This window comes from Mauremys reevesii, linkage group 25 (genome assembly GCF_016161935.1).
Source record: "Mauremys reevesii isolate NIE-2019 linkage group 25, ASM1616193v1, whole genome shotgun sequence".
Classification (NCBI taxonomy): domain Eukaryota; kingdom Metazoa; phylum Chordata; order Testudines; family Geoemydidae; genus Mauremys; species Mauremys reevesii.
In genome coordinates this window covers 10,571,368-10,597,277 of record NC_052647.1, presented here as the reverse complement: position 1 = coordinate 10,597,277, position 25,910 = coordinate 10,571,368, and the positions used below count along the sequence as shown (strand labels likewise).

General features: G+C 57.6%; 1 protein-coding gene across 4 annotated transcripts; it reads right to left on the bottom strand.

Moving 5' to 3' along the window:
• Positions 1 to 492: 492 nt before the first annotated feature.
• On the bottom strand, positions 493 to 24,791 carry LOC120390806. 4 transcript variants are annotated; one of them, XM_039513691.1, is made up of 2 exons: positions 24,641 to 24,791; positions 493 to 4,095 (listed from the first exon to the last, which is right to left on the bottom strand). In XM_039513691.1, exon 2 carries the CDS (start codon positions 3,236 to 3,238, stop codon positions 1,901 to 1,903), a length of 1,338 nt encoding a protein of 445 aa, XP_039369625.1. In that variant the 5' UTR covers positions 3,239 to 4,095; positions 24,641 to 24,791; the 3' UTR covers positions 493 to 1,900. The 4 variants fall into 4 exon arrangements, with proteins under 4 accessions (XP_039369625.1, XP_039369624.1, XP_039369622.1 ...); XM_039513690.1 differs by lacking the exon at positions 24,641 to 24,791 and adding an exon at positions 14,327 to 14,437; XM_039513688.1 differs by lacking the exon at positions 24,641 to 24,791 and adding an exon at positions 5,962 to 6,146.
• Between the last annotated feature and the right edge of the window lie 1,119 nt (positions 24,792 to 25,910).

Below are 25,910 nucleotides of genomic sequence, written 5' to 3'. Positions count from 1 at the left end.
CACCCACCCCCATCCACCCCTCTCTTAGCCCCATGCACCCCCTCCAATCTATCCATCCAATGCTGTGCACACCTACCGCTCCACCCATCCCTCCAGTCATCCAGCCACTCACCCCCATCCACCCCCCTCTATCTATCCCCGTACACTAGGGTGACCAGATGTCCTGATTTTATAGGGACAGTCCCAATTTTGGGGGCTTTTTCTTATATAAGGTCCTATTACCCCCCACCCCTGCCCCAATTTTTTACATTTGCTCTCTTGGCACCCTACCATACACCCCCTCTATCGCCACTCTTCTCTATCTATCTATCACCCCCCCCATCTATCTATTTTCCACCCACCATACACATCCATCCATCCAACTTTCCTTCCTTCTCTCATTCCACACGCTCCCCGCACAGCGGCTCCCCGGCGCTTTGGAAAATCCTTTTGGGACATTTATTTGGATTTTTTTTAAAGATACAATTTTATTTTCATCAAATGTTTCCTGACTCAGAAAATCCCCCCACCCCACGAGTCCCGCTGGTGGCGTTGCTGGTGAGACAGTCCCGGCATGAAGAAGGCTGTTGGTCCCAGGCCCTGGCTGCACCCCGCTGTCACCCTCCTGGGGGCTCCAAAGCCAAAGGGGGGGGAGACCCCGCTTGGTTCTCTCCGCAAAGCCAGCCCCACCCAGCACGTGGGCCTCAGATGTTGGCTTGGTGGGAACCGTCCAACAGCTCCCAGATCTGTAAGCCCAGCCAAGCAGAACCTGCTGCTCTCTGGATCCCCAGGCCCGGCAGGCCAGGGATTTTGCTGCTCACTGGATCCCAGCTCGACAGATCCCCAGGCCAGCAGGATGGGAATCTTGTTGCTCATCAGAACCCAGCTGGGCAGATCGTCAGGCCCAGCAGGACAGGGATCTCTGCTCACCGGATCCCAGCTGGGCAGATCCCCAGGCCCAGAAGGACAGGGATCTCTGTTCACTGGATCCCAGCCAGGCAGATCCCCAGGCCCAGGACAGGGATCTCTCTGCTCACTGGATCCCAGCCGGGCAGATCCCCAGGCCCAGAAGGACAGGGATCTCTCTGCTCACTGGATCCCAGCCGGGCAGATCCCCAGGCCCAGAAGGACAGGGATCTCTCTGCTCACTGGATCCCAGCCAGGCAGATCCCCAGGCCCAGCAGGACAGGGATCTCTCTGCTCACCAGATCCCAGCCAGGCAGGCCCCCAGGCCCAGCAGGACAGGGACCTCTCTGCTCACCAGATCCCAGCCGGGCAGATCCCCAGGCCCAGCAGGACAGGGATCTCTCTGCTCACCGGATCCCAGCCAGGCAGGCCCCCAGGCCCAGCAGGACAGGGACCTCTCTGCTCACCAGATCCCAGCCAGGCAGATCCCCAGGCCCAGCAGGACAGGGACCTCTCTGCTCACCAGATCCCAGCCAGGCAGATCCCCAGGCCCAGCAGGACAGGGACCTCTCTGCTCACCGGATCCCAGCCGGCAGATCCCTAGATCCAGAAGGACAGGGATCTCTCTGCTCACTGGATCCCAGCTGGGCAGATCTCTAGGCCCAGAAGGACAGGGATCTCTTTGCTCACTGGATCCCAGCCGGGCAGATCTCTAGGCCCAGCAGGACAGGGATCTCTCTGCTCACTGGATCCCAGCCGGGCAGATCCCCAGGCCCAGCAGGACAGGGATCTCTCTGCTCACTGGATCCCAGCCAGGCAGATCCCCAGGCCCAGCAGGACAGGGATCTCTCTGCTCACTGGATCCCAGCCGGGCAGATCCCCAGGCCCAGCAGGACAGGGATCTCTCTGCTCACTGGATCCCAGCCGGGCAGATCCCCAGGGAGTGTTGGCTTTGTCCACGTCCCCTGCCCAGGCAGCAGCTGTTCAAGGTCCGTGCCCCGCTCGGGGGCAATGCTCATATGGGCCTGGTGCCCTCATCGTGGCAACTGCCCCTCCACCCGCCGGCGAAGTCCCCAGGCTCCGGCCTGTTTGAGGGGGGTGGGGGGCTGCAGTAGAGGAGGCTGTCCAGGGCGCCGGCAGTGGGGGGGTGCCCGTTGAGGAGTAGCGCCTGCCGCACCAGGGCCGCCATCTCCTCCTGCCTCTCGCTCTCCCAGTCGGCTGGCACCTCCTGCTGGCAGCCGGTGGCGCCAGGCTCAGGGCCCAGGTCCTGGCCACCGCTGCTGTGGGCCCGGCACTTGAGGCGCAGCTTGTGGGGCAGGGCGGCTAGCTTGACGTCCGGGGCGGGCGGGTAGGGGGCGGGCGGGCACCCCCAGCCGGGCTCCTCCCCACTCTCCTCACTGGAGTAACCCGCAAAGGGGGAACTTGGCTCGACCGCCATCTCCATGGGCTCCGGCCTGGCCTCCCGCGCCTCCTCCTCCCCAAGGAAGCCAGCAGGGGCGCCGTAGCCCTCGGCCCGTGGGCAGCCATACGCCTCGGGGGGGCCCTGCAGCTCCCGCTGCTGGCAATAGGCCTCACAGTCGCCATGGCGACCCCCGGGAATCTGCTGGGCATAGCTCGCCAGGGCCTTCTCCTCCTCTTCCTCCTCTGCCCCGTCCCCCCTCCCCGGCGCCTCCCAGGCTCGGGGCGGCTCCACCGCGGTGAAGCCGTTGGCGCTGAAGAGGATGACGCCCCGGGAGGCGGGGGCCTGGGGATCGGTGGGGCGCAGCGCCACGTCATCCCCCCGGGCCCTGCTCACGGCCTGCGCCTCCCCCGGCGTGCGCGGCAGCGGGCTGTCCCGGGAGGAGCCGTCGGACATGTCGGAGAGGGAGCCCCGCGGCGAGTATTTGGCGCCGGCGGCGTCCCGGCCGGACTGCTCCGTCTCGGACGAGTCCTCCGAGTGCTGGGCCCGGGAGGAGGCGCTGGAGTAGCCGCTGCTGCCCCCAGCGCGCTCCCGGCTGGCGGCGCTCAGCTGCTGGCTCTTCTCCACGAAGGCGGCGGTGCTGATGAGCCCGAAGCGCAGCTTGAGCTGGAGCAGCTCCGTCTTGAGGCGCAGGTTCTCCTCGTTGAGCGCCAGCACCCGGCTCTCCAGCACCAGGTCGTTGAAGCGCCGCTTCTCCCGCGAGCGCTTGGCCGCCTCGTTGTTCTTCCGGCGCTTCTCCCAGTAGCTGGCGTCCTTCTTCTCGTCCGAGATGAACTCCCGCTTGCGCCGGCAGCTGGCGCTGGCTTTGCCCTTCAGCGCCCGGGCCCGCTGCATCACGCCCTCCGGGGGGACGCCCCCTGCCACGCACTGGCCAGGCGAGCTGAGAGCCTCCATCGCAGGGCCAGAAATAGAACCCAGGTCACCCCGGCTCTGACCCCCGATATTCCTTCGGCGCCCTCAGAGCGCCCAGGATAGTCGCCGGGGAAGGGTCGAGATGCTGAGGTTACAGATGGCTCAAGAACTCACCCGTGGGTCTCTGCCACCGGGATATGGGTCCACAGACGGCTGCCACCGGGACACTGCACCCTGGATCTCTGCCACTGGGATAGCGCACCCCAGATGTCTGCCACGGGGATATAGGTCCACAGAGGTCTGCCACGGGGACACTGCCCCCTGGATCTCTGCCACGGGGATAACGTGCCCCAGATCTCTGCCACGGGGATAACACGCCCCAGATCTCTGCCACTGGGATAGCACGCCCCAGATCTCTGCCACCGGGATATGGGTCCACAGACGTCTGCCACTGGGACACTGCACCCTGGATCTCTGCCACGGGGATAACGCACCCCAGATCTCTGCCACTGGAACGGACGATTCTTGCTAGCTCCTCAGCCCAAGCAGTTAACAATCCCGGTATCCAGGCAGGCTGCTGCCGTGAGTGGCCCTCCGGCTGCGACCAACGAGCCACGATGGGCACCCTCGGGCACCGGCAGGTACATTGGGCACCTGTGGACCATCTTCTGGGCGCCTGGAGGAGCTGCCGTTCCGCTAGGGGCTGTGGGATTCCGGCGGGTGGTTCAAGCTCAGCTGGGTCCGTTCCGTGCCTGCCGGGCGCGCTGGGAAGCTCTGGCACCCGTGTCCCGCTCCGGGAGGCTGGCTGCGGAGACGCGGCTGGGCTGCGGATGTTGCGGGATGTGAGGCGGGAGGCAGGTGGGAGCCGTGTCAGGTCCAGGAGGAGGAGGAGGGAACACCTAGAAGGAAGGACACAGAGGGTGGTTGGACCGCGGCCCAGCACGTCACACCCCTCTCAGCCGCTTACATAAGCCACAGGCGAGCAGGTCTGGGCAGAGCGGGAGAGGCCTCCGGGCCCAGCGGGCAGCACACCCCACATTCCGCCCCGCTACGGCGACGCGTGTGCCACGGCCTGCCGGGTGCCAGGGCTGCCCCGGCTACACACCACACACCACACAGACACTACAGACCACGCACCAGGCCCACACCACACAGCTACTGACACCACACACCGCACACCATACAGCTACAGACACTACACACAGCTACAGACACCACACTGCAGACTGCGCACCAGGCATGCACCACACAGCCACACACACACACACACACACACTGCACCAGGCACACACCACACAGCTACAGACACCACACACACACTACACACTGCGCACCATACAGCTACAGACACACACACACACACACACTCTACACACCCTGCACCAGACACACACCACACAGCTACAGACACCACACATACACTACAGATCGCGCACCAGGCACGCACGCACAAACACACACACACACACACCACATACCACACAGACACTACATACCGCGCACCAGGCACACACCACACAGCTTTACACTGCGCACACTACACACCACACAGCTACACACTGCACCAACAATCACCAGACAGATACACACTGCGCACCATGTGCACACACACCACACAGCTACACACCACGCACACTACACAGCTACACACTGCACCAGCACACACCACACAGCTACACACCGTGCACACACACTAAACACTGCACACCACACAGCTACACATTGCACACCACACACACACACATACTGCACACCTCACTACCGTAGTCTGTAGTGTGTGTGTGTGGTATGCACTGTGTGTGTATGCAGTGTGTGTGCATGGTGTATAGTGTGTGTCTGCACACACACTATACACCATGCACATACACTACACACTGCATACACACACAGTGCACACTACACACACACACACTACAGACACTACACACTGCACACACCAGCACACACCGCACACCACACAGCTATACACAGTGCATTGCACGCACACACTACACACTGCATATGCACACACCATGCACACTGCACACAGCTACACACTGCACACCACACATGCAGTGTGTACCCCAAGCTCACACACTGCACACTGTGTGAACACACACCATGCATGACAAAAATGCCACACACTGCCCACAGATACACACTGCAAACTGCCTGCCAACAACTATACAATACACATGCCACATCACACACCACACACTGTACATGCTGCACCCCGCACACACATCACACACTGCACACATACACCATGCAGGCACACACTGCACACTACACAATTACACACCGCACCCTACACAGACACTGCACAACACACAATACACACTGAACACCATGCACATGTCACATATCTGACACTATACTGCACACACACAAACACTGCACACTACACAATTACACACTGCACCCCACACAGACCTGACACAAACACTACCCAACACCCACACTGTCCCATACACATCGCACACACCATACAACTACACACAGCACCACACACCCACACTACAGACTGCACACCACACACTGCACACTTACCATTACATCCCCCACACAGACACCACACACATGGCACAACACACATTACACACCGTGCACGCATCACACACTGCACAATGACACAATTACACCTTGGCCCCCCCAGACACCACACACAGCCCAACACACACAATACAGCTAGCACCACAGTACACACCAACCATCAGACATGGCACCCCCACCACGGTACCCCATGCACACAACATCACACAGTGCAACACACATCACACCCCCACCTTGCCAGCACCCCTGCTTTGACTGCCAGGGCGGCTGCAGTGTGGCACGTACGGGCAGTGGCAGGGCAATCGGCCCGGGCGCGTCCACCCTGGGCAGAGGGGAGCAGACGAAAAGAGAGAGGCGCCTTCCCACTCTCCTTCCCTGGACTGGCTCTTTCCCGGAAGGAGGCCAGTGGGGCTGGAGCAGGGAGGTGGGTTGCATAAGGCAGGACGCCCAGTGGGTCACAAGAACCCGTTGTGCAACTGACCTAGTCCCGGGGAGGAACGTATCCACGCCCTCGCGCGAGCCGGGGGGGGTGCGGAGCAGCACGCTCGGCCTGGACGCCCCCGCCCACCCGGCAGATGTGAGCACTAGGAATATAGGTCAGTAAACATTGAATATTTATCAGCCCAGGCAGTCAAAACAGGTCCGCTGCTGGCATATTGCACAACGCCGCTGCTGAGGCCTGGGCGCGTCGCCAGCAACCTACTAGCCTAGAAAGAGGCTCTGTGTGAAAGTCAGAGGAACAATGGGGCTACGGGGCTATGGGGCAGGGAGGAGAGGGGGGATTGGAAGCAGCAAAGGGGCCTGGGCGGCTTAGCTCCGCGCTGCCGGGATCCGATGCCGCCCAGAGAGATGATCTGAGCAGGAGCTGAGCCAGGAGGGGAGAGAAACGGGGGGTGGAAGCTGTGTCCTGAGAGATCTGGGGCGAGGACCGAGATCACCAAAGGGGTTTAGGCACCTTTGGGTCCAATGGGAGTTAGGTATCTCATGCCCCCGGAAGACCGGGGCCAGATTTTTAAGACCTTATTTAGGGCCCAGTTTGCAAAAGCGTCTGCCCCTCACCGAGCCACCAGCCTGATGCCCCTTAAATCGCTCTGGGCCTCAGTTTCCCCATCTGTAAATGGGGGGATACTCCTCCCTCCTTTATTTGTCATTTATTAGGTGTATTACGGTGGCACCAAAGTGCCCCAGTCATGGAGCAGAGCCCCGCTGCGCCAGAGAGTCCCTGCCACACGGAGTTTACAATCTACATAGACACAGGGGAGCAGAGGAAACTGAGTCAGACAGAGGCAGGGACACCAGGTCACACAGCAGGCCAGTAACAGAGCTGGGAAGAGAACCCAGGTGTCCGGTGCCTTATCCACAAGCCCCCCCTGCTGAGCCCCCATCCTGCTCCCTGCAGCACAGCACCCCCTACTGAGCTGCCTGCAGCATGGCATTCTCTGCTGAGTCTCTCCCGGCACGTCCCACCATCTACTCTGTTTTCTTCTCTTTCTAGGTCAAGGCTGTATGAGAATTTCCACCCAAACAAGCCCCCGCCCCTCCCAGGGAGGATCCGCCCCAGGCACTGGCCCCGTGTCCTCATGGCACGTGGAGCCGCCGGTGGGCTGGGCCGGGTGTGTACTCCGGGTGAGGGCAAGTCTGGGCGTCGCCTGGATGTGCTGGTATGAAGGGAGCCGCTGACCTACTTCCCAGCTCCGTGTCATTGCCCTGGGCTACTGGGTTACCTAAAGGCAGAGACCAGCGCCCTCCGGCAAAGGGCGGCTCCCTGGGAGTCCGTCTGAGCTACTTGGTCAGTCTGTCTGTTCATTCACCCTTCCTTCCCCGTACACCCCATCATCCTCCATCCCCATCCCCATCCATATCCACCTATCCCCATCCACCCCATCATCCTCCATCCCCATCCCCATCCCTCCACATCCATCCCCATCCCCATCCATCCATCCATCCCCATCCATCCCCATCCCTCCACATCCATCCCCATACACCCCATCATCATCCATCCCCATCCATCCCTCCACATCCACCCCATCATCCTCCATCCCCATCCCCATCCATATCCACCTATCCCCATCCACCCCATCATCATCCATCCCCATCCCCATCCATATCCACCCATCCGCATCTATCCACATCCATCCATCCCCATCCATCTATCCATCCATCCCCATCCACATCCATATCCACCCATCCGCATCTATCCACATCCATCCATCCCCATACACCACATCATCATCCATCCCCATCCCCATCCACCCATCCCCATCCCTCCATCCCCATCCCCATACACCCCATCATCATCCATCCCCATCCCCATCCATATCCACCCATCCGCATCTATCCACATCCACCTATCCCCATCCACCCCATCACCATCCATCCCCATCCACATCCATATCCACCTATCCCCATCCACCCCATCACCATCCATCCCCATCCACATCCATATCCACCTATCCCCATCCACCCCATCACCATCCATCCCCATCCACATCCATATCCACCTATCCCCATCCACCACATCATCCTCCATCCCCATCCCCATCCCTCCACATCCATCCCCATCCCCATCCATCCCTCCACATCCATCCCTCCACATCCACATCATCATCCATCCCCATCCCCATCCACCCATCCCCATCCCCCATATCATCATCCATCCCCATCCATCTATCCATACACCCCATCATCATCTATCCACATCCATCCATCCCCATCCACCACATCATCATCCATCCCCATCCCTCCACATCCATCCCCATACACCCCATCATCATCCCTCCACATCCATCCCTCCCCATCCACCACATCATCATCCATCCCCATCCATCTATCCATCCATCCACATCCATCCATCCCCATTCCCATCCATCCATCCACATCCATCCATCCCCATACACCACATCATCATACATCCCCATCCATCCATCCCCATACACCACATCATCATCCATCCCCATCCCCATCCACCCATCTATCCATCCATCCACATCCATCTCCATCCATCTATCCTCATTCCCATCCATCCATCCATCCCCATCCCCATTCCCATCCACCCATCTATCCATCCCCATCTACATCCACCCATCCATATGCATCCATCCATCCCTATACACACCCATCCAACCCTAGCACAACGGGGTTCAGGGCGCTCCCGTAATACACCTAATACATAACGTGCAGCACCAGCACACGGAGTCCTCGTTCACCGTATTACACCTAATAAACAGCAGTCTACCTTTACAAAATGTAAACAAAAACTGAGGTCCTCATGTGTCACATGACTCCAGGAGCTGGTGCTTTAGAAAAAAACACATCATATTTTGGGTGAGCTGGTGACAGGTCCACCTGTCTCCCTACCCTCTCAGGTCCCTTCTCGGTGCCTCTCTTTGCCCCCAGGTACCTCTCAGGAGGTTGGCTGAGTGCAGTCCACCCACCACCGCTGTGTTCTGCTCAGGCTCGGCCCTTGGAGTGGCTCTGCCCTACTAACCCACTAAACCAGAGCCAAGGAAGCAACTCAACATCCGTGTTGGCCAACCGGGGGGTTACATCACCCAAGCTATAGAAGGCGAGGGAGCGGATGAGGAATGGGGGCGGATCTCCGCTTGCCAAGGCCCCAGCCACAGGTTTGAGAAGGAACTATCCACAGCCCGGGTCTGACTCCGGAGTGACTCTCCCGAGGTCAAGGAGGGCGAACCACAGGAGAATCAGATCCCAGGCTAGGGGAGACGTGTGTGGGGTCACAGCAACTGCCCTCCCAGGATCATACCAGTCCTCTCCAGAGCTAGGAGCTTGAGCGACACCTCAGTGCCTGCTACAGGGAACCGGCAGTGCGTGGGGGGGGGACTGCGATTGCGGCGGTGTTAGGGGGTGTTAAACCCACACACAGAGACCCCAGTGTGGGGAGCTAAAGGCAACAGCGCAGGGCTGGCAGGGGACAAGCAGAGCTGTGAAACTGACTGTGTGCAGAGGGGGTGGTGAGGGGAAAAGCCCCCTGCGAACCCCTCCCCAGCCTGCTGCTAACAAGGACAGATCCTCAGCTGGTATAACGCAACCTAGGCACACAGGACTCCTGATTCCCAAACCACCTGTGCTCTAACCACTAGACCCCACTCCCCTTCCCGAGTTGGGAACAGAACCCAGGAGTCCTGGCCCCCCCCAACTCTAACCACTAGACCCCACTCCCCTCCCCAAGCTGGGAACAGAACCCAGGAGTCCTGCCCCCCCCAACTCTAACCACTAGACCCCACTCCCCTTCCCGAGCTGGGAACAGAACCCAGGAGTCCTGGCCCCCAGCTCTAACCACTAGACCCCACTCCCCTCCCCGAGCTGGGAACAGAACCCAGGAGTCCTAGCCCCCAGCTCTAACCACTAGACCCCACTCCTCTCCCCAAGCTGGGGACAGAACCCAGGTGTCCTAGCCCCCAGCTCCCCACGCTAACTACTAGACCCGCCCCCCTTCCCTCCCAGAGCTGGGGATAGAACCCAGGAGTCCTGGCCCCCAGCTCTAACCACTAGACCCCACCCCCGTCCCAGGGCTGGGGATAGAATCCAGGAGTCTGGATTCCCAGCCACACCCCACTCTCTTGACTCAGGATCCTTCTCCACAGTCCATGTCCTCTTCCCCCCCCCCCCCCCGCTGCAGGGACCTTGCACCTCCCCAGCTCTGGGACCCCTGGGCGAGTCCCTTGAGGAGACGTGGCCGTGGCTGGATCCATGCAGTCACCTGGGGTTCAATCCTGCCTGGCTCCCAGCACCGGCCCCCAGGAGCACAGCCCTCACCCCCGGCTCCCAGCACCTCATGATGTAACTTTATATAACGCCCCGCGTTGCCAGGCAGGAATGTTCTGTCCCTGGCGGGGCTGGAGCAGAGCCATCGCTTCCCATGGCACCGTCCCCCTGGTTGGCGAGGCCTCCGGGCCAGCCCGGGCGCCTCACCCCGCGCCAGGACCTGGATCCAGCCGAGCAACAGGCCAATACAGCCTATATCTGCCCGACCCTCCCTGTGCCTGGGATCGGGATCAGGCCCATGGGCCCGTCTAGCCCCGTATGCCCCCCCACCTGCCCTAGCCCTCCAGGCCCCACTCCTCTCACAGCCCAGGAGAGAACCCAGGAGTCCTGGCTCCCAGGCCCCTGCTCTAACCACCAGTCTCCACTGCCCTCCCAGAGCCAGCAGTGCTAGGTCACTTTCCCAGCCATGAAACGCTCTGAACCCTTTGATTCCAACCTTGGGGCCTCCCTGCCTGCCCTTATCAGCCCCACGCCCAGCCTGTCCCCTGCTCCGGGGACAGCACAGAGCACGAGCCACACGTCCCGGCTGGGATCCCGCCACCCCCCCCACCACACACACACACACGCAGCGCTGACCTATCCTCACTCCATGGGACGGGGGGCAGGGCGTTCGTCCCATGAGACAACGGGAAGGGGAAGCCTTCAGTGCTAGCTGTATGGGAGCCAGGACTCCTGGGTTCCGTTCCCAGCTCTGGGAGGGAAGTGGGGTCCAGTGGTTAGAGCCGGGGGCTGGGAATTAGGACTCCTGGGTTCTGTTTCAGCTTGGGGGAGGGCAGGAGTGGGGTCTGCTGCTTAAAGCAGAAGAGGACAGAGGGGTCAGGACTCCTGGGTTCCGTTCCCAGCTCTGGGAGGGGAGTGGGGTCCAGTGGTTAGAGCAGGAGAGGACGGGAGGTCAGGACTCCTGGGTTCTGTTCCCAGCTCCGGGAGGGTAGTGGGGTCGAGTGGTTAGAGTGGGGTGGGCGTGGGTTGCCTACAGGCCTCAGGAAGAGGATATCCAATTTACCTGCCCCTTCATCTGCCCAGATACCACGGTGATGGGCGCTCCCTAGCACCACAGGAAGATCGGACTCAATTCAACCCCAGCCCTGGCCTTTGAGCCGAGCTGATCCGGTGATGGGGACTTCCCCTAACCAGCTACCGGGAGACTTCCCAAGCCCATCTCCCCCTCAGCAGCATTCGGCGCATGGAGACGACACCCCAGATAAAGCTGGGATCCTTGCATGGCCCGTTGCTATAAATCGGGGGCCCCCATGCCCCCCTCCCATACGCAGCCCGGTGGCAGCCTGGGGCTCACCCTTCACCTTGGTGGAGTATGAGCCCAGCTGGCTAACGTAACGCCCCGTACAGTAGCCAGGATCGGGGCCCCTCAGCCAGAGGCTGCCCCGAAGGGCTCGGCCCAGCCAGGTGGGGAGAGTCGAGCTGGGTCACTCCCCCAGTGGGAATCAGCAGCTCCGTGGTTTGACTCTGTGAGGGGAGAGGAGGAAGGAGCAGGACTGGGGGGCGGATTGGACACCCCCCATCTCCCTCTGCTGCTACATCAGCCCTTGCCCTATGCCCACCCCCAACACAACAGAGCCCCCAGCTCCATCTGCCCCACAGCCCTGCCCCTCACTACCCCATCCACCCCAGCTAGCCAGGATCGGAGCAGGGAGAGAAAGGCACCATGTCAATCTGGGGAGAGGGGTGTAATATGGAGAGTGGGTGTGGGTGTGTACTGGGGGATGTGTGTGTGTGTAGATGGGGGGGTGTACTGGAGGATGTCTGTGGGTGTGTAGATGGGATGTGTGTGTACTGGAGGATGTCTGTGTGTACATAGACAGCGGGTGTGTGGGTGTACTAGGGGATGTCTGTCTGTGTGTAGATGGGGGTTTGAGGGTGTGGGTGTACTGGGGGATGTCTGTGTGTACATAGACAGCGGGTGTGTGGGTGTACTAGGGGATGTCTGTCTGTGTGTAGATGGGGGGTTGAGGGTGTGGGTGTACTGGGGGATGTCTGTGTGTGTGTAGATGGTGTCTGTGTGTACTGGAGGATGTTTGTGTGTACATAGACAGCGGGTGTGTGGGTGTGTTTGTACCGGAGGATGTCTGTGGGTGTGTAGATGGGGAGTGTTTGTTCCGGAGGATATGTGTGTGTGCGTGTGTGTGGATGGGGGTTGAGGGTGTGGGTGTACTGGGGGAATATTGGTGTGTGTGTAGGTGGGGGGTGTGAGGGTGTGTTTGTATGGAGGATGTCTGTGTATGTGTAGATGGGGTGTGTGTGCATATGCCGTGTGTGTGTGGGAGAGGGGGCGGGTCTGCGTATGTATAAAGAGTGTGTGTGTGTGTGTGTGCACACACATGCACATATGATTTACAAGCTTCCCTCCACTTTCCAGACAGCGCTCCCATGGTTTGAGATTCCAGGACCCCAACTTTGCTGCTTCACAATACACCCCCACTCCCCAAATCTGTGTGTGTCCCCCCAAAGGGCCAAATTCACCCTCAGCAGAGAGCGCCAAAACCTTCTCCCTCCTGCTCACCCCCCCACACACACACACACGCCCGCCCACCCGGCCTGCTTTTGGGTTGGCTCTGCCTGCTACACACGCCCTGCAAAAGTAGGTCAGGATTGAGGGGAGTGACTGGGAATGTTCAGGCAGAGAGAGAGAGAGTGTGTGTGTGTGTGTGTGAGAGAGAGTGTGAGAGTGTGTGAGTGTGTGTGTGTGTTGTCAGGGCTTTGATACGGAAGAGTTTGGGGAGTGTTGTGGGAAGGATACTCCAGGGACACACACATGTGCCACAAATAGATGTGCGTACACACACACACACACAATTACAGCACTGAGAACATGTGCACACAATATATCCAGACACAACGCACAATAGATACACACACAACAGAACCCCAGTGAATCAGACCTACAAGCACACATGTAACACACTATACATATACACAATGCACACACACTGCTTTACATTACATACGTGCAACATAGACACATGACAAACAATACAAGAGGAATACACACAGCCGCAACACACAGTTACGTAACCACACAAGACAAACAACATATACACAGAACAGGATATGTATACACTACATACACACACCACATACACAATGCACCCCCCAAACATACACAACACATCATACATACACCCATGACACAAACATACACAAAACACAATACATACACACTACCTACCAAATAAAGCACATCATATATACACACACTACACAGACAACATGCTTATGCACAGAACACACAACACAGGACATACACACTATACAGACAACATGTAATACACACAGCAGAATACATGCATCATACCCACCTCCTAAAAACATACAAAACACATCATACAAACACAACATGCTTAGAGTGACAACACATTACACACACAATATACAATACACACAAAATACAATACATAACACTGAACACACAACACACACACCCCTAAACATAGAAAACACATCATCCAAACCCGCTTAGACACACAGCAGAGTACCCACACAAGACATACACACCGTACACAGAAGACACACAACACCCCCTCCAAACACACAAAACACATTACCCAAACACAACACCCTCAGACGCGCACACAATATACAACACACACACACGCCGCAATACAATACACACGGCCCACAATGTACACACCCGAAATACACAAAACATGACACCCTTACCCACGCAACACGCGCGCACACACACCCCCCACTCTGAGCCACACAACACACTTCACGCACACAACACCCCTGCAAACACACGCCCCCCCCCCCCGGTAACCGACCCCCCAGCGGCCCGCGGGCGGGGCTCGGTACCTCTCGGGCCGGTCCCCGCGGGCGGTGGCGGCCGGTCCCTGCAGCCGGCGCCGGAATGTGTGTTACTGGGTCAGCCGGTTGCATAACAGCCGCTTAGCGCCTCAGTCACGTTCTGCTTCGCAACACACAAACGGGGCGGGGGCGGGCCGGGAGCCAACGGGCGGGGCGGGGATATTTGGGGGGGGGGGCAGGAGGGCGGAGATATTTAATCCACCAGCAGCGATCGGAGCCCAGCCCAGAGACTGGCAGCGGGGATGGGCGCTAGGGAGGTGGGGTCTGTCCGGCTCCGCCCCTGGCAGGGATGGGAGGGGCGGGGGGCATCTGTCCCGCCCCCCCCCGAAGAGATGGGCTGGGGTGGGGGTTGTCTAGAGGCTCCCCCTGGCCGGGCTGGGTGTGTGCCGGGGGGGGGTGCCTGGATTCTCCCCACGGAAGAGATGGGGGTGGGGGTCTGTGTGGATCCATCTCCCCTTCCCCTGATCTTTCTTCTTCCTCCTCTTGCGAGCTCACCGCCAACCCCCACCCCAGGCATAAATGGGGAGTGACTGTTCCAGTAGGAGCGGGGGGGGGTCTGGTTCCCCCCCCCTTTCTGTCTCTACCACTTCCCTGCCTTCTCCACCCCCCAGGATTTGACTTGGGATGGAGCCATCATTAGCGGGGGCCGGGCTGGGGTTGGGGACGCGGAGAAGGATCTGCGAGCATCTGAGGCCAGGTCAGGAGGTCTCTGTGCCCGTGGAACCCGCCCCCCCCCCTTCCAGCCCAGGCTTTAAACTGACCCTAGATGCAATACCCCCAGGGCCGGCTCCAGACCCCAGCGCGCCAAGCGCGTACGTGGGGCGGCATTTTCCCTGGAGGGCGGCAGGCGGGTCCGGCAGACCTTCCGCAGGCATGACTGCGGAGGGTGCGCTGGTCCCGCGGTTCGGTGACCTCCTCTCACATGCTGCTGGATATTCTCCAGGACCAGCTGCAGGCTCGCTGGTCCCGCGGCTCGGGTGGACCTCCCGCACGCATGACTGCTTGGGGCGGCCAAATTGCTAGAGCCGCCCCTGAATACCCCACCCCAGAGACAGCTGCACCTCAGCACCAGGTGAGGGATCCTTGTATAAGCAGCCCCCATGCCCCACCCCAGAGGTGGCTGCACCTCAGTGCCAGGTGAGGGATCCTTGTATAAGCAGCTCCTGAACCCCACCCCAGAAGTGGCTACACCTGAGTCAGGCTAGGGATCCCTGTATAAACAGCCCCCAGGCCCCACCCCAGAGGTGGCTGCACCCAGCGCCGGGCTAGGGATCCCTGTATAAACAGCCCCCAGGCCCCACCCCAGAGGTGGCTGCACCCAGCGCCGGGCTAGGGATCCCTGTATAAACAGCCCCCAGGCCCCACCCCAGAGGTGGCTGCACCCAGTGCCGGGCTAGGGATCCCTGTATAAACAGCCCTCATGCCCCACCCCAGAGGTGGCTGCACCCAGCGCCGGGCTAGGGATCCCTGTATAAACAGCCCCCAGGCCCCACCCCAGAGGTGGCTGCACCCAGCGCCGGGCCAGGGATCCCTGTATAAACAGCCCCATTTAAGCTGGGGAGTTACAAATACTGGAAAGGGGGCGGAAGGCCAGAGCCCTTTCACAAGCCTTTAGGCTCCACAGATCCCACAGCCCTTTACCAAGGCAGGCGGCGACGGTTGTTGTTACCAAGTGACTGACTTGCCTTGGGACCATTCCCCGGGGGCGGCAGAAGCCAGGTCACCTCTGCTCCTGGGACAAAGCTGGAGCCTGGAGCCGGAGGAGGACGAGGGCCCAAGAGGCGACAAGGAGGCAGAACAAGAGCTGGGTTTTTGCCGCCCGCCGGGATGCACAAGGGCAGCGTGGTCCAGAGCCCACAGCGGCGTGGCCAGGGGGAGGCCTGGTGTGAGCCAGGCTGGACTTTGTCTTGTGCTAACGTAAGGACTTTCCGCTGCCGTGGTCCAGCTGACTAATAAACCCCGCTCGGCTTTGCGACGCCTGGTGGGTGTCGCCGCAGATCCTGGCTGTGGTGCCTGGATCCCTGAAGAGGACACAAGGTCTTGAGCCAGGAGTGCGTCTCCGTTAGACTCGCTGGGCGGCGCTGACGGAGCGAAGCAGGAGTTCGGAGCCCAGAGGCCCAGGCTCAGAGGTGGGGACGCTGCGTGGCCTGCCCCGAAGGAAGCGCGGGAGCCCGTGGGGGCTAGGCACTCTGAAGGGGTCCTCCAAGGGGCTGTTTAAAAGCTGAGGGGGTTGCCCCAACCCTGTGGATCTGTGACAGCAGGTCAGAATCAGCCTACAGATGGGGAAACTGAGGCACGGGGCCAGGCGGCGACTCACTCCAGGTCACCCAGCTGACCAGTAGCAGAACCGGGAACAGAACCTGCATCTCCCAAATCCCACTCTGGTGCTCTGCCTACTAGGCCACGCTGCCTCCTTTTTGCGCAGCTGAGGGGGAACGTCCCAAAGGAGGAACATCATAAACAGACTGTCCAAGGGCATTAACATTTGTCTGCCCCCAGCCCCAGAGAGATTCACTGCACGGAGGGGAGCGATGCCGTTGAAAAGACAGATGTTACATGAGCCAGATGTGCGAGAACTCAGTGTGGGAGCAGGACAGCGCCCCCCGGTGTTAGTGAAGGACGCGAGAAGGTTTCAGGGGGGAAAAGGACAGCCAGGCTCAGTTCCCATTTCCTCGGCGTTTGCTCAAAAGCAGCACCCAGGAAATGGGAGCTGGTGGCCCTTGGCTGTTTTAAAGGTGACAGGCCCCAGCCAGGAATAAGATCTCTGAGGTCTATAAAATCACGACTGGTGTGGAGAACGTGAATAAGGGAGTGCTATTTACTCCTTCTCATAACACAAGAACTAGGGGTCACCCAATGGAATTAACAGGCAGCAGGTATAAAACGACCACAAGGAAGTATTTCTTCACACAACGCACAGACAACCTGTGGAACTCCTCGCCGCAGGATGCTCTGAAGGCCAAGACCATAACAGGGTTCAAAAAAGAACTAGATAAGTTCATGGAGGACAGGTCCATCAATGGCTATTAGCCAGGACAGGCAGGGCTGCAAAACCAGGCTCTGAAGTGTCCCTGGCCTCTGTTTGCCAGAAGCTGGGAATGGGCGACAGGGGATGGATCACTTGATGATTCCCTGTTCTGTTCATTCCCTCTGGGGCACCTGGCATTGGCCACTGTGGGCAGACAGGATACTGGGCTGGATGGACCATTGGTCTGGCCCAGTGCGGCCGTTCTTATGTTCTTACGATTTGTTCAGACTCGCATGGGGAGTTTGTTCTCCCAGCCCGTCACGGTGACTGCGTCCCCGGCTCTCTGTGCGGCGCTCCGCTGGCTCCCCCTTGTCTCGCACCACCAACAGAAGCGGCTGGTGCCGTCGCACGTTGCCGTCTCAGATGGAAATGCCAGCACGTGGAGGAAAAGGAAGACAAACTTAACAGCAACATCTGTGCCCCAAGCCAATTGCAAGGGACAAGTAAAAGGACGTTCTTCTTCGCACAGCGCACAGTCAACCTGTGGAACTCCCTGCCTGAGGAGGTTGAGAAGGCTGGGACTATAACAGGGTTTAAAAGGGAGCTGGATAAATTCATGGAGGTTAAGTCCATTAATGGCTATTAGCCAGGCTGGGTAAGGAATGGTGTCCCTAGCCTCTGTCTGTCACAGGGTGGAGATGGATGGCAGGAGAGAGATCACTTGATCATTGCCTGTTAGGTTCACTCCCTCTGCGGCACCTGGCAATGGCCACTGTCGGCAGACAGGACACTGGGCTGGATGAGCCTTTGGTCTGACCCGGTACGGCCGTTTTTATGTTCTTCTTATGAACAAAACAGGTCTCCCCCTCTCCTGACAACTCCAAATACACCAGCAGCTCTGTGCACCCCGGTGAAAACGACTCTGCCACTGCGTCCTGTGATGGTGCAACGGTGCCGTAGCCACGTTGGTCCCAGGATATTAGAGACCGCAAGGCCTGTGGGGTAATATCCTGGATGGGTGAAAGAGACAAGCTCGAAAGCTTGTGTTTCCCACCCACAGAAGTTGGTCCAAGATATTTCCTCCCCCCACCTTGTTTCTGCAACAGTTATGCCAATTTCAAGCAGTATCCTTCAAAACCCTTCCTGTATTAAATGTACAGATTCTTGTAGGCCGGGATCGCATGAAGAGATGTGAGATCTGGGAGCTCAGAAGACTACCTTGAAAATGTGCCAGACGAGCACGGGGTTTTGGGGCCAAGAAGCACATTTCCTGGGGAATCTCTAGGGGGAGGCGAATGCAAATTCCCCAACTCCAGTTATGCAAAACCCCAGCCTTTGGAAGCTACGCTCTGGAGAGAGGGAACTTTGTCTGGTGATCACTTCTACAGAAGGCCAAGATAAAAGGCCTGAGATGTATAACGAAATGATGGCTCGATGAACTTGTAACCATGGGGAAAAAACCCAGTTGTGGGATTTTAAGGACTGGAATCTACCAGGGCCCTAGACTAGAGATGTGGGTGAGCCCCGATAAGCTATTTACCATGCACGTAGGTTCTTCGATTGTTTTAACACTAATAAACAGGCTGGCTTAGAAGAATCTCCGTGGTGACTTATAACTAAGCTTGGAAGGATTAGATTTCGATCGGCGAGTGTCGAGAAGCATCGATTTTGCAGTCCACGCAAATGGACGGAAAGTTATTTCCACTGATAATCATCGAAATGTGCAGACAGGCAAGGGAAGCAAAACGCTGCTCGAGAACGTACTCGAGCTGGAGTTTGGGCTAAACGTTGGACAGGTGATTTGATCTGACGTATGATTTGTGGGTTTAGTGGTTATAAAGTTTTAACTCTTTGCCTCTTCAGCGGCTACTGTCATTAAATCATTACTGTCAGCCTCCTCCATCCCATTGTCTGAGGCCCCCTCACAATTTCTCACAACCGCGAACATTTAAATCCATCAAAATAATAATAATAATAAAAAAGCTTAAACCCCAGAATTTCACCCAACTGTGAACATTTACAGAGATACAAAGAGACAAAAAGGCTTAAAAATAAACCTCAGTTTTATCCACTGAAATGATACAAAAATGAACCTACAAAGAGTCCAGTGGCACTTTATAGACTGACAGATGTAAAATAACCCTAGTATTCTGCCGAGCCTGCTTACAAGGGCAGGCAACACCCTGGCCACAGCCGCTGGAGAGAAAGCAAAGCATACGCTGTTGTTTATGTAGGGCCTACAGGAAGTGCTACTCCCCAGGCACAGGTTCAGCTCTGACTGGCTTGGTAGGGGGTGGCTGGGCCATATATGAGGATATCCAGAGGGCCAGGCAGGGGTGACACAGGAGTTACACTCTGGCTTGCTGGCGATATCACGGTGTAATGCAGAGAGCTGGTCAGAGGGAGTGGGCCGCGGGTCTGTGCCCACCAGAGGTGACGGCCGGATGGTGCCCTTGGTGGACTGTGGAGTGGGAACACGGGGGCAGCTACCCTGAAGCTGTGACATGCCCTATCACGGCCCTTTACAGCTTCTCCCCGCCCGATCGTCTCTCACTGGCTATTGAAATCTCCACTCCGGTCTCCGATGGCACCCTCCAGCGCCCACCTGGTACATTTCAAACCAGCCCCTTGGCGCCTTCTCCCAGAGCCAACAGGGTAGAAAATGATGGGGGGTGGGGTGGGGGGAGGCTGACAGACACTTTTAGATTCCACAACAAACACTTTGTCCAAACCATGGGAACAACCCTGGGGTCTAGGGTGGCTCCCCAATAAGCCAACATCTTCCAGGGCCACCTTGTGGAAGAATTGCTGGACAAATGGACCACGAAACCCATGATATACAGTGAGGATATTTTCCTCCTCTGGACGGACGACCTAAACTCCCTCACGGATTTCAACCACAACTTCAACCACCACCGCTCCATCCATCAATCTCTCTCTGGAACTCGCCCGCACCAGCATCGACCTCCGGGACACCACCATCAGCTCCAACAACGGAACCGTACAGACAACTGTCTGCAAGAAACCCGCAGCTCATCACCACACCTACCTCCACATCCAGTAACCACCCCAGACACACCCAGAACTCTGCTACCTACCGCCTGGGCCTCAGGTACCACAGAACACGTTCCGAGGAGAAAGGCCTCGACGCATGTAAAACCTCTTTCGCCAAACAAGGACACTCCACCAGAGAAGTAGATCACACCGTGGAATGGGCCACCCAAATGCCCCGAGAGAACCTGCTTTAATATGGAAATAACCCCCCCGCCCCCAACCACTTGCCCCTAGTTGTCACCGACCACCCCACACTGGTACCCAAACGAGGTATCATTCAGCAATTACAACCCAGACGTGATGGGGACCACATCCTGAAAGAAAGCTTTCCTGAACCTCCTCTTCTGGCCTTCAAACAACCCTCCAACCTTGCCAGATTTATCATCAGAAGCCAGCTCCCCCACAGACCAGAACCCACCAACTCAAAGCGACGCCAGACCCTGCCAGAACAACAGATGCAAAACCTGCCGACAGATCTCGACACAACACACCTTTCGAAACCCGTGGGACCGCCACATGCCTATCGCACCAAATGCCCCAAGGGCAGCCCTGTGGGTGAAACCGGACCGTCGCGGCGCTCTTGAACGGACTGCAGGGACCAAGGACAAAACCACCCTGTCCCCTGTGGGCAGGCACTTTTCACAAAGTGATCACTCCACATCTGACCTCTCCGGCCTCGTCCGCAAAGGAAACCTGCGCAGCCCTTTCGCAAGCTGAGCCTGGGAGCTTAAATGGACGACGTTAGTAAAACGCCAAAAGCCGCGGGCTTAATAAGGACACTGGATTTATGGCTATTCCAACAATCTGCAACCCGCTTAGGGTGACCAGACAGCAAATGTGAAAAATTGGGACAGGGGTGGGGGGTAATAGGAGCCTATATAAGAAAAAGACCCAAAAATCGGGACTGTCCCTATAAAATCGGGACATCGGGTCACCCTAAACCAGCTAACCCCCCTTTTTTGGCCTACGACTGCAGGGGTGTTAAGAAGCCACTTCCCCTCGATGGGTCCCTTAGAAAATGTCCAACCTCCTTATGCTAAACAATCACCCCCCCATTGTATTTGGCTGTGAGGCTTGGAGCACCTTCCCCCGGCCTGGAGAAGAAGCTCGAACGCTCGTCTCTCTCTCTCTCTCACCAGGAGAGGCCTACAGGAATGGTAGCTATGATCTCGCCCACCTTGGTGCTCAGGCAGATGGGGGGAGAGAGAGACAGTGTGTCAAGGTGACAGGAACCTGAATCTGTGTCACAGTCGATAACCACGTCTGCAGCGCCGCCTGTGGGCTGGGCTGCGTGTGACAGCCGTTCAGCCCCACCCTACCGCTAAAGGACGGTCCCGGTGACAACACAGGTCACGGAGTATTTACAGTGGATGCAGTGCTGGGGCACGGGCCGGCTCGGCAGCCTCCTGGGATAGGGGTCTCTGTGTCTCCCCAGGGTGGGACAGGCCCCCCAACACACAGCCCCCCCCCAACGGCATGCCCCCAGCACAAACACCCCAAAGGGCTTTCCTCTCCCCAGAGGTGAGGGCCCTCCCGTGCTCCCTGCCCCATCAGCAGGCACCTGTGCCACTCACCACACTGTTGTTTACATAGGACCTACGGGAAGTGCTGCTCCTCAGAGACAGGTTCAGCTCTGACAGGATTGATATGGGGTAGCATGGACCAAGGGGGCTGGCCAGATCATGCTAGCTATAGGGTCAGGAGAGTGTGGGGCAGGATTTCAGCCCAGTTGTGTGTCTGGGGCATTACAGCTCTGACTGGCCTCCCAGCCCCTCCTCTTCATACAGGGGGAAAGCAAGAAATAGTAGAGGAAGCAATAGTGGATGGGAACCTGGGAGGCAGTGACCATGAGATGGTCGAGTTCAGGATCCTGATACAAGGAAGAAAGGAGAGCAGCAGAACAGAGACCCTGGACTTCAGAAAAGCAGACTTTGACTCCCTCAGGGAACTGATGGGCAAGGTCCCCTGGGAGAATAACATGACGGGGAAAGGAGTCGAGGAGAGCTGGCTGTATTTTAAAGAAACCTTATTGAGGTTGCAGGAACAAACCATCCCGATGTGTAGGAAGAAAAGTAAATATGGCAGGCGACCAGCTTGGCTTAACAGTGAAATCCTTGCTCGTCTTAAACACAAAAAAACAGCTTACAAGAAGTGGAAGATTGGACAAATAACCAGGGAGGAGTATAAAAGTATTGCTCAGGCCTGCAGGTGTGAAATTAGGAAGGTCAAATCACACTTGGAGTTGCAGCTAGCCGGAGATGTTAGGAGTAACAAGAAGGGTTTCTTCAGGTATGTTAGCAACAAGAAGAAAGTCAAGGAAAGTGTGGGCCCCTTGCTGAATGAGGGAGGGAACCTAGTGACAGAGGATGTGGAGAAAGCTAGTGTACTCAATGCTTTTTTTGCCTCTGTCTTCACAGACAAGGTCAGCTCCCAGACAGCTGCACTCTGCAGCACGGTATGGGGAGGAGGTGACCAGCTCTCTGTGGAGAAAGAAGTAGTTCAGGACTATTTAGAAAAGCTGGACGAGCACAAGTCCATGGGGCCGGATGCGCTGCATCCGAGGGTGCTAAAGGAGTTGGCTGATGAGATTGCAGAGCCATTGGCCATTATCTTTGAAAAATCATGGCGATCGGGGGAGGTCCCGGATGACTGGGAAAAGGCTAATGTAGTGCCCATCTTTAAAAAAGGGAAGAAGGAAGATCCAGGGAACTACAGGCCAGTCAGTCTCACCTCAGTCCCTGGAAAAATCATGGAACAGGTCCTCAAGGAATCAATTCTGAACCACTTAAAGGAGGGGAAAGTGATCAGGAACAGTCAGCATGGATTCACCAAGGGCAAGTCATGCCTGACTAACCTAATTGCCTTCTATGATGAGATAACTGGCTCTGTGGATGAGGGGAAAGCAGTGGATGTGCTATTTCTGGACTTTAGCAAAGCTTTTGATACAGTCTCCCACAGTATTCTTGCCAGCAAGTTAAAGAAGTCTGGGCTGGATGAATGGACAGTAAGGTGGATAGAAAACTGGCTAGATGGTCGGGCTCAACAGTTAGTGATCAATGGTTCCATGTCTAGTTGGCAGCCGGTATCAAGTGGAGTGCCCCAAGGGTCGGTGCTGGGGCCGGTTTTGTTCAATATCTTCATTAACGATCTGGAGGATGGTGTGGACTGCACCCTTAGCAAGTTTGCAGATGACACTAAACTGGGAGGAGTGGTAGATACGCTGGAGGGTAGGGATAGGATACAGAGGGACCTAGACAAATTAGAGGATTGGGCCAAAAGAAATATGATGAGGTTCAACAAGGACAAGTGCAGAGTCCTGCACTTAGGACGGAAGAATCCCATGCACTGCTACAGACTAGGGACCGAATGGCTGGGCAGCAGTTCTGCAGAAAAAGACCTAGGGGTTACGGTGGACGAAAAGCTGAATATGAGTCAACAGTGTGCCCTTGTTGCCAAGAAGGCTAATGGCATTTTGGGTTGTATAAGTAGGGGCATTTCCAGCAGATCGAGGGATGTGATCATTCCCCTCTATTCAGCACTGGTGAGGCCTCATTTGGAGTACTGTGTCCAGTTTTGGGCTCCACACTACAAGAAGGATGTGGATAAATTGGAGAGAGTCCAGTGGAGGGCAACAAAAATGATTAGGGGGCTGGAGCACATGACTTATGAGGAGAGGCTGAGTGAATTGGGATTGTTTAGCCTGCAGAAGAGAAGAATGAGGGGGGATTTGATAGCTGCTTTCAACTACCTGAAAGGGGGTTCCAAAGAGGATGGATCTAGACTGTTCTCAGTGGTAGAAGATGACAGAACAAGGAGTAATGGTCTCAAGTTGCAGAGGGGGAGGTTCAGGTTGGACATTAGGAAAAAAATTTTCACTAGTAGGGTGGGGAAGCACTGGAATGGGTTACCTGGGGAGGTGGTGGAATCTCCTTCCTTAGAGGTGTTTAAGGTCAGGCTTGACAAAGCCCTGGCTGGGATGATTTAGTTGGGTTTGGTCCTGCTTTGAGTGGGGGGTTGGACTAGATACCTCCTGAGGTCCCTTCCAACCCGAGATTCTATGATTCTAAGGGATGTGGTGTTCCTGAGCTCACACACTGAATCAGTGGGTGAGTCAGCCATAGAACCCAGGAGTCCTGGCGCCCAGCCCCCTGCTCTAACCTTCCCATCTCCTCTAACCACTAGACCCCACTCACACCCCAGAACCCAGGATAGAAGGGAGGAGTCCTGGTGTCCGGCGCCCCCCCGCCCCGCCCCCCACAATCACTAGACCCCACTCCTACCCCACTGCTGGGAACAGAAGCCAGGTATCTTCGCTCAATTCCCGCTGCAATGACAAGCCAACCCTGGCAGCCTGGCCGAGTGCCAGCCCTGAGGATTGCACCCAACATCCTTAACTCCCAGTGCAACTTTCATGGGGGTCTGGGAGTCCCTGCCACTTCTGGCCCCAAACAACTGCCACAATCCACACCAGAGGTGGCTGCATGACAGGGGGCAGGGACCATCCGGGAAAATTCAGCTCCATTCCCAAGAGCATCCTGGGAAATGTACTTTTTAAGGTCCCAGGGCATCCTGGGAGATGTAGTTTTTTTAAGTCCCACAGCACCCTGGGAAGTGTAGTTTTGTGGCCTCAGTGCATCCTGGGAAATGTAGTTTGGGGAGGCCCACTGCATCCTGGCTGCGTTAGTTCGCACAGGGGAGCAGTCAGGGGGTGTCAGCTCAGGCCCCGCCCCCCCCCACCTACGGAGCTGACATTCTGGACAGCAGGATGCCTTGGGGTGCGAGGGGGAGGGGACCAGTTGTGTTTTGTTTGTCCCCCCTCCCCCACCTACAAGTAGGGCCCCTTCCCTCATGTGAGCTGCAACCGCAGAGGCCTGTCCTCCTGGGCCCCCCCCAGCAAGGCTCCCTCCCAGGGACTCCCTCTTCCCCCCCGCCCAGGGTGACCAGACAGCAAGTCTGAAAATTCGGGACGGGCGTGGGGGGGTAATAGGAGCCTATATAAGAAAAATACCCCAAAATCGGGACTGTCCCTATAAAATCGGGACATCTGGTCACCCTGCCATCCCCCCCCCAGCTGTGGCAGCTGGAAGAGTGACTGATCCCCCCCCCAGCCCCTCCCCAGGCACCTGTTACAGGTACTGGCATGTGCTGGCAGAGGCCAAGTCAGGACTTAGGTCCTTCCCCCAAGCGAAGGGACCACAACGTCCAGAGCACAACTGGGCCTGGGAGGGAGGGTCACAGGGCCCCAGAGGAGGCCCCGAGCAGAGAACCCTGGACAGCTCTCGCCGCGCCCCAAAGGAATCAGGAGCCCGTGGACGCTGCCCAGAGGGATGCTGTCCGGAGCTGGATCCACAAAGGGACCGGGCCCCACAGCCACAGGGCACCCCCTGCCCAGCTGCACCCTCCTGGCCCGCTGGCTTGGCCGTCACGGGCAGTGCTAGGAGGGGGCTCACGGACAGGACAATGGAGACAGACTCTGTCCAGAACCTCAGCGGGAGCCACCAGACGAGCCCAGCAGCAATGGAGGGTGGCAGGATTCTGGGTGAGCTGCGC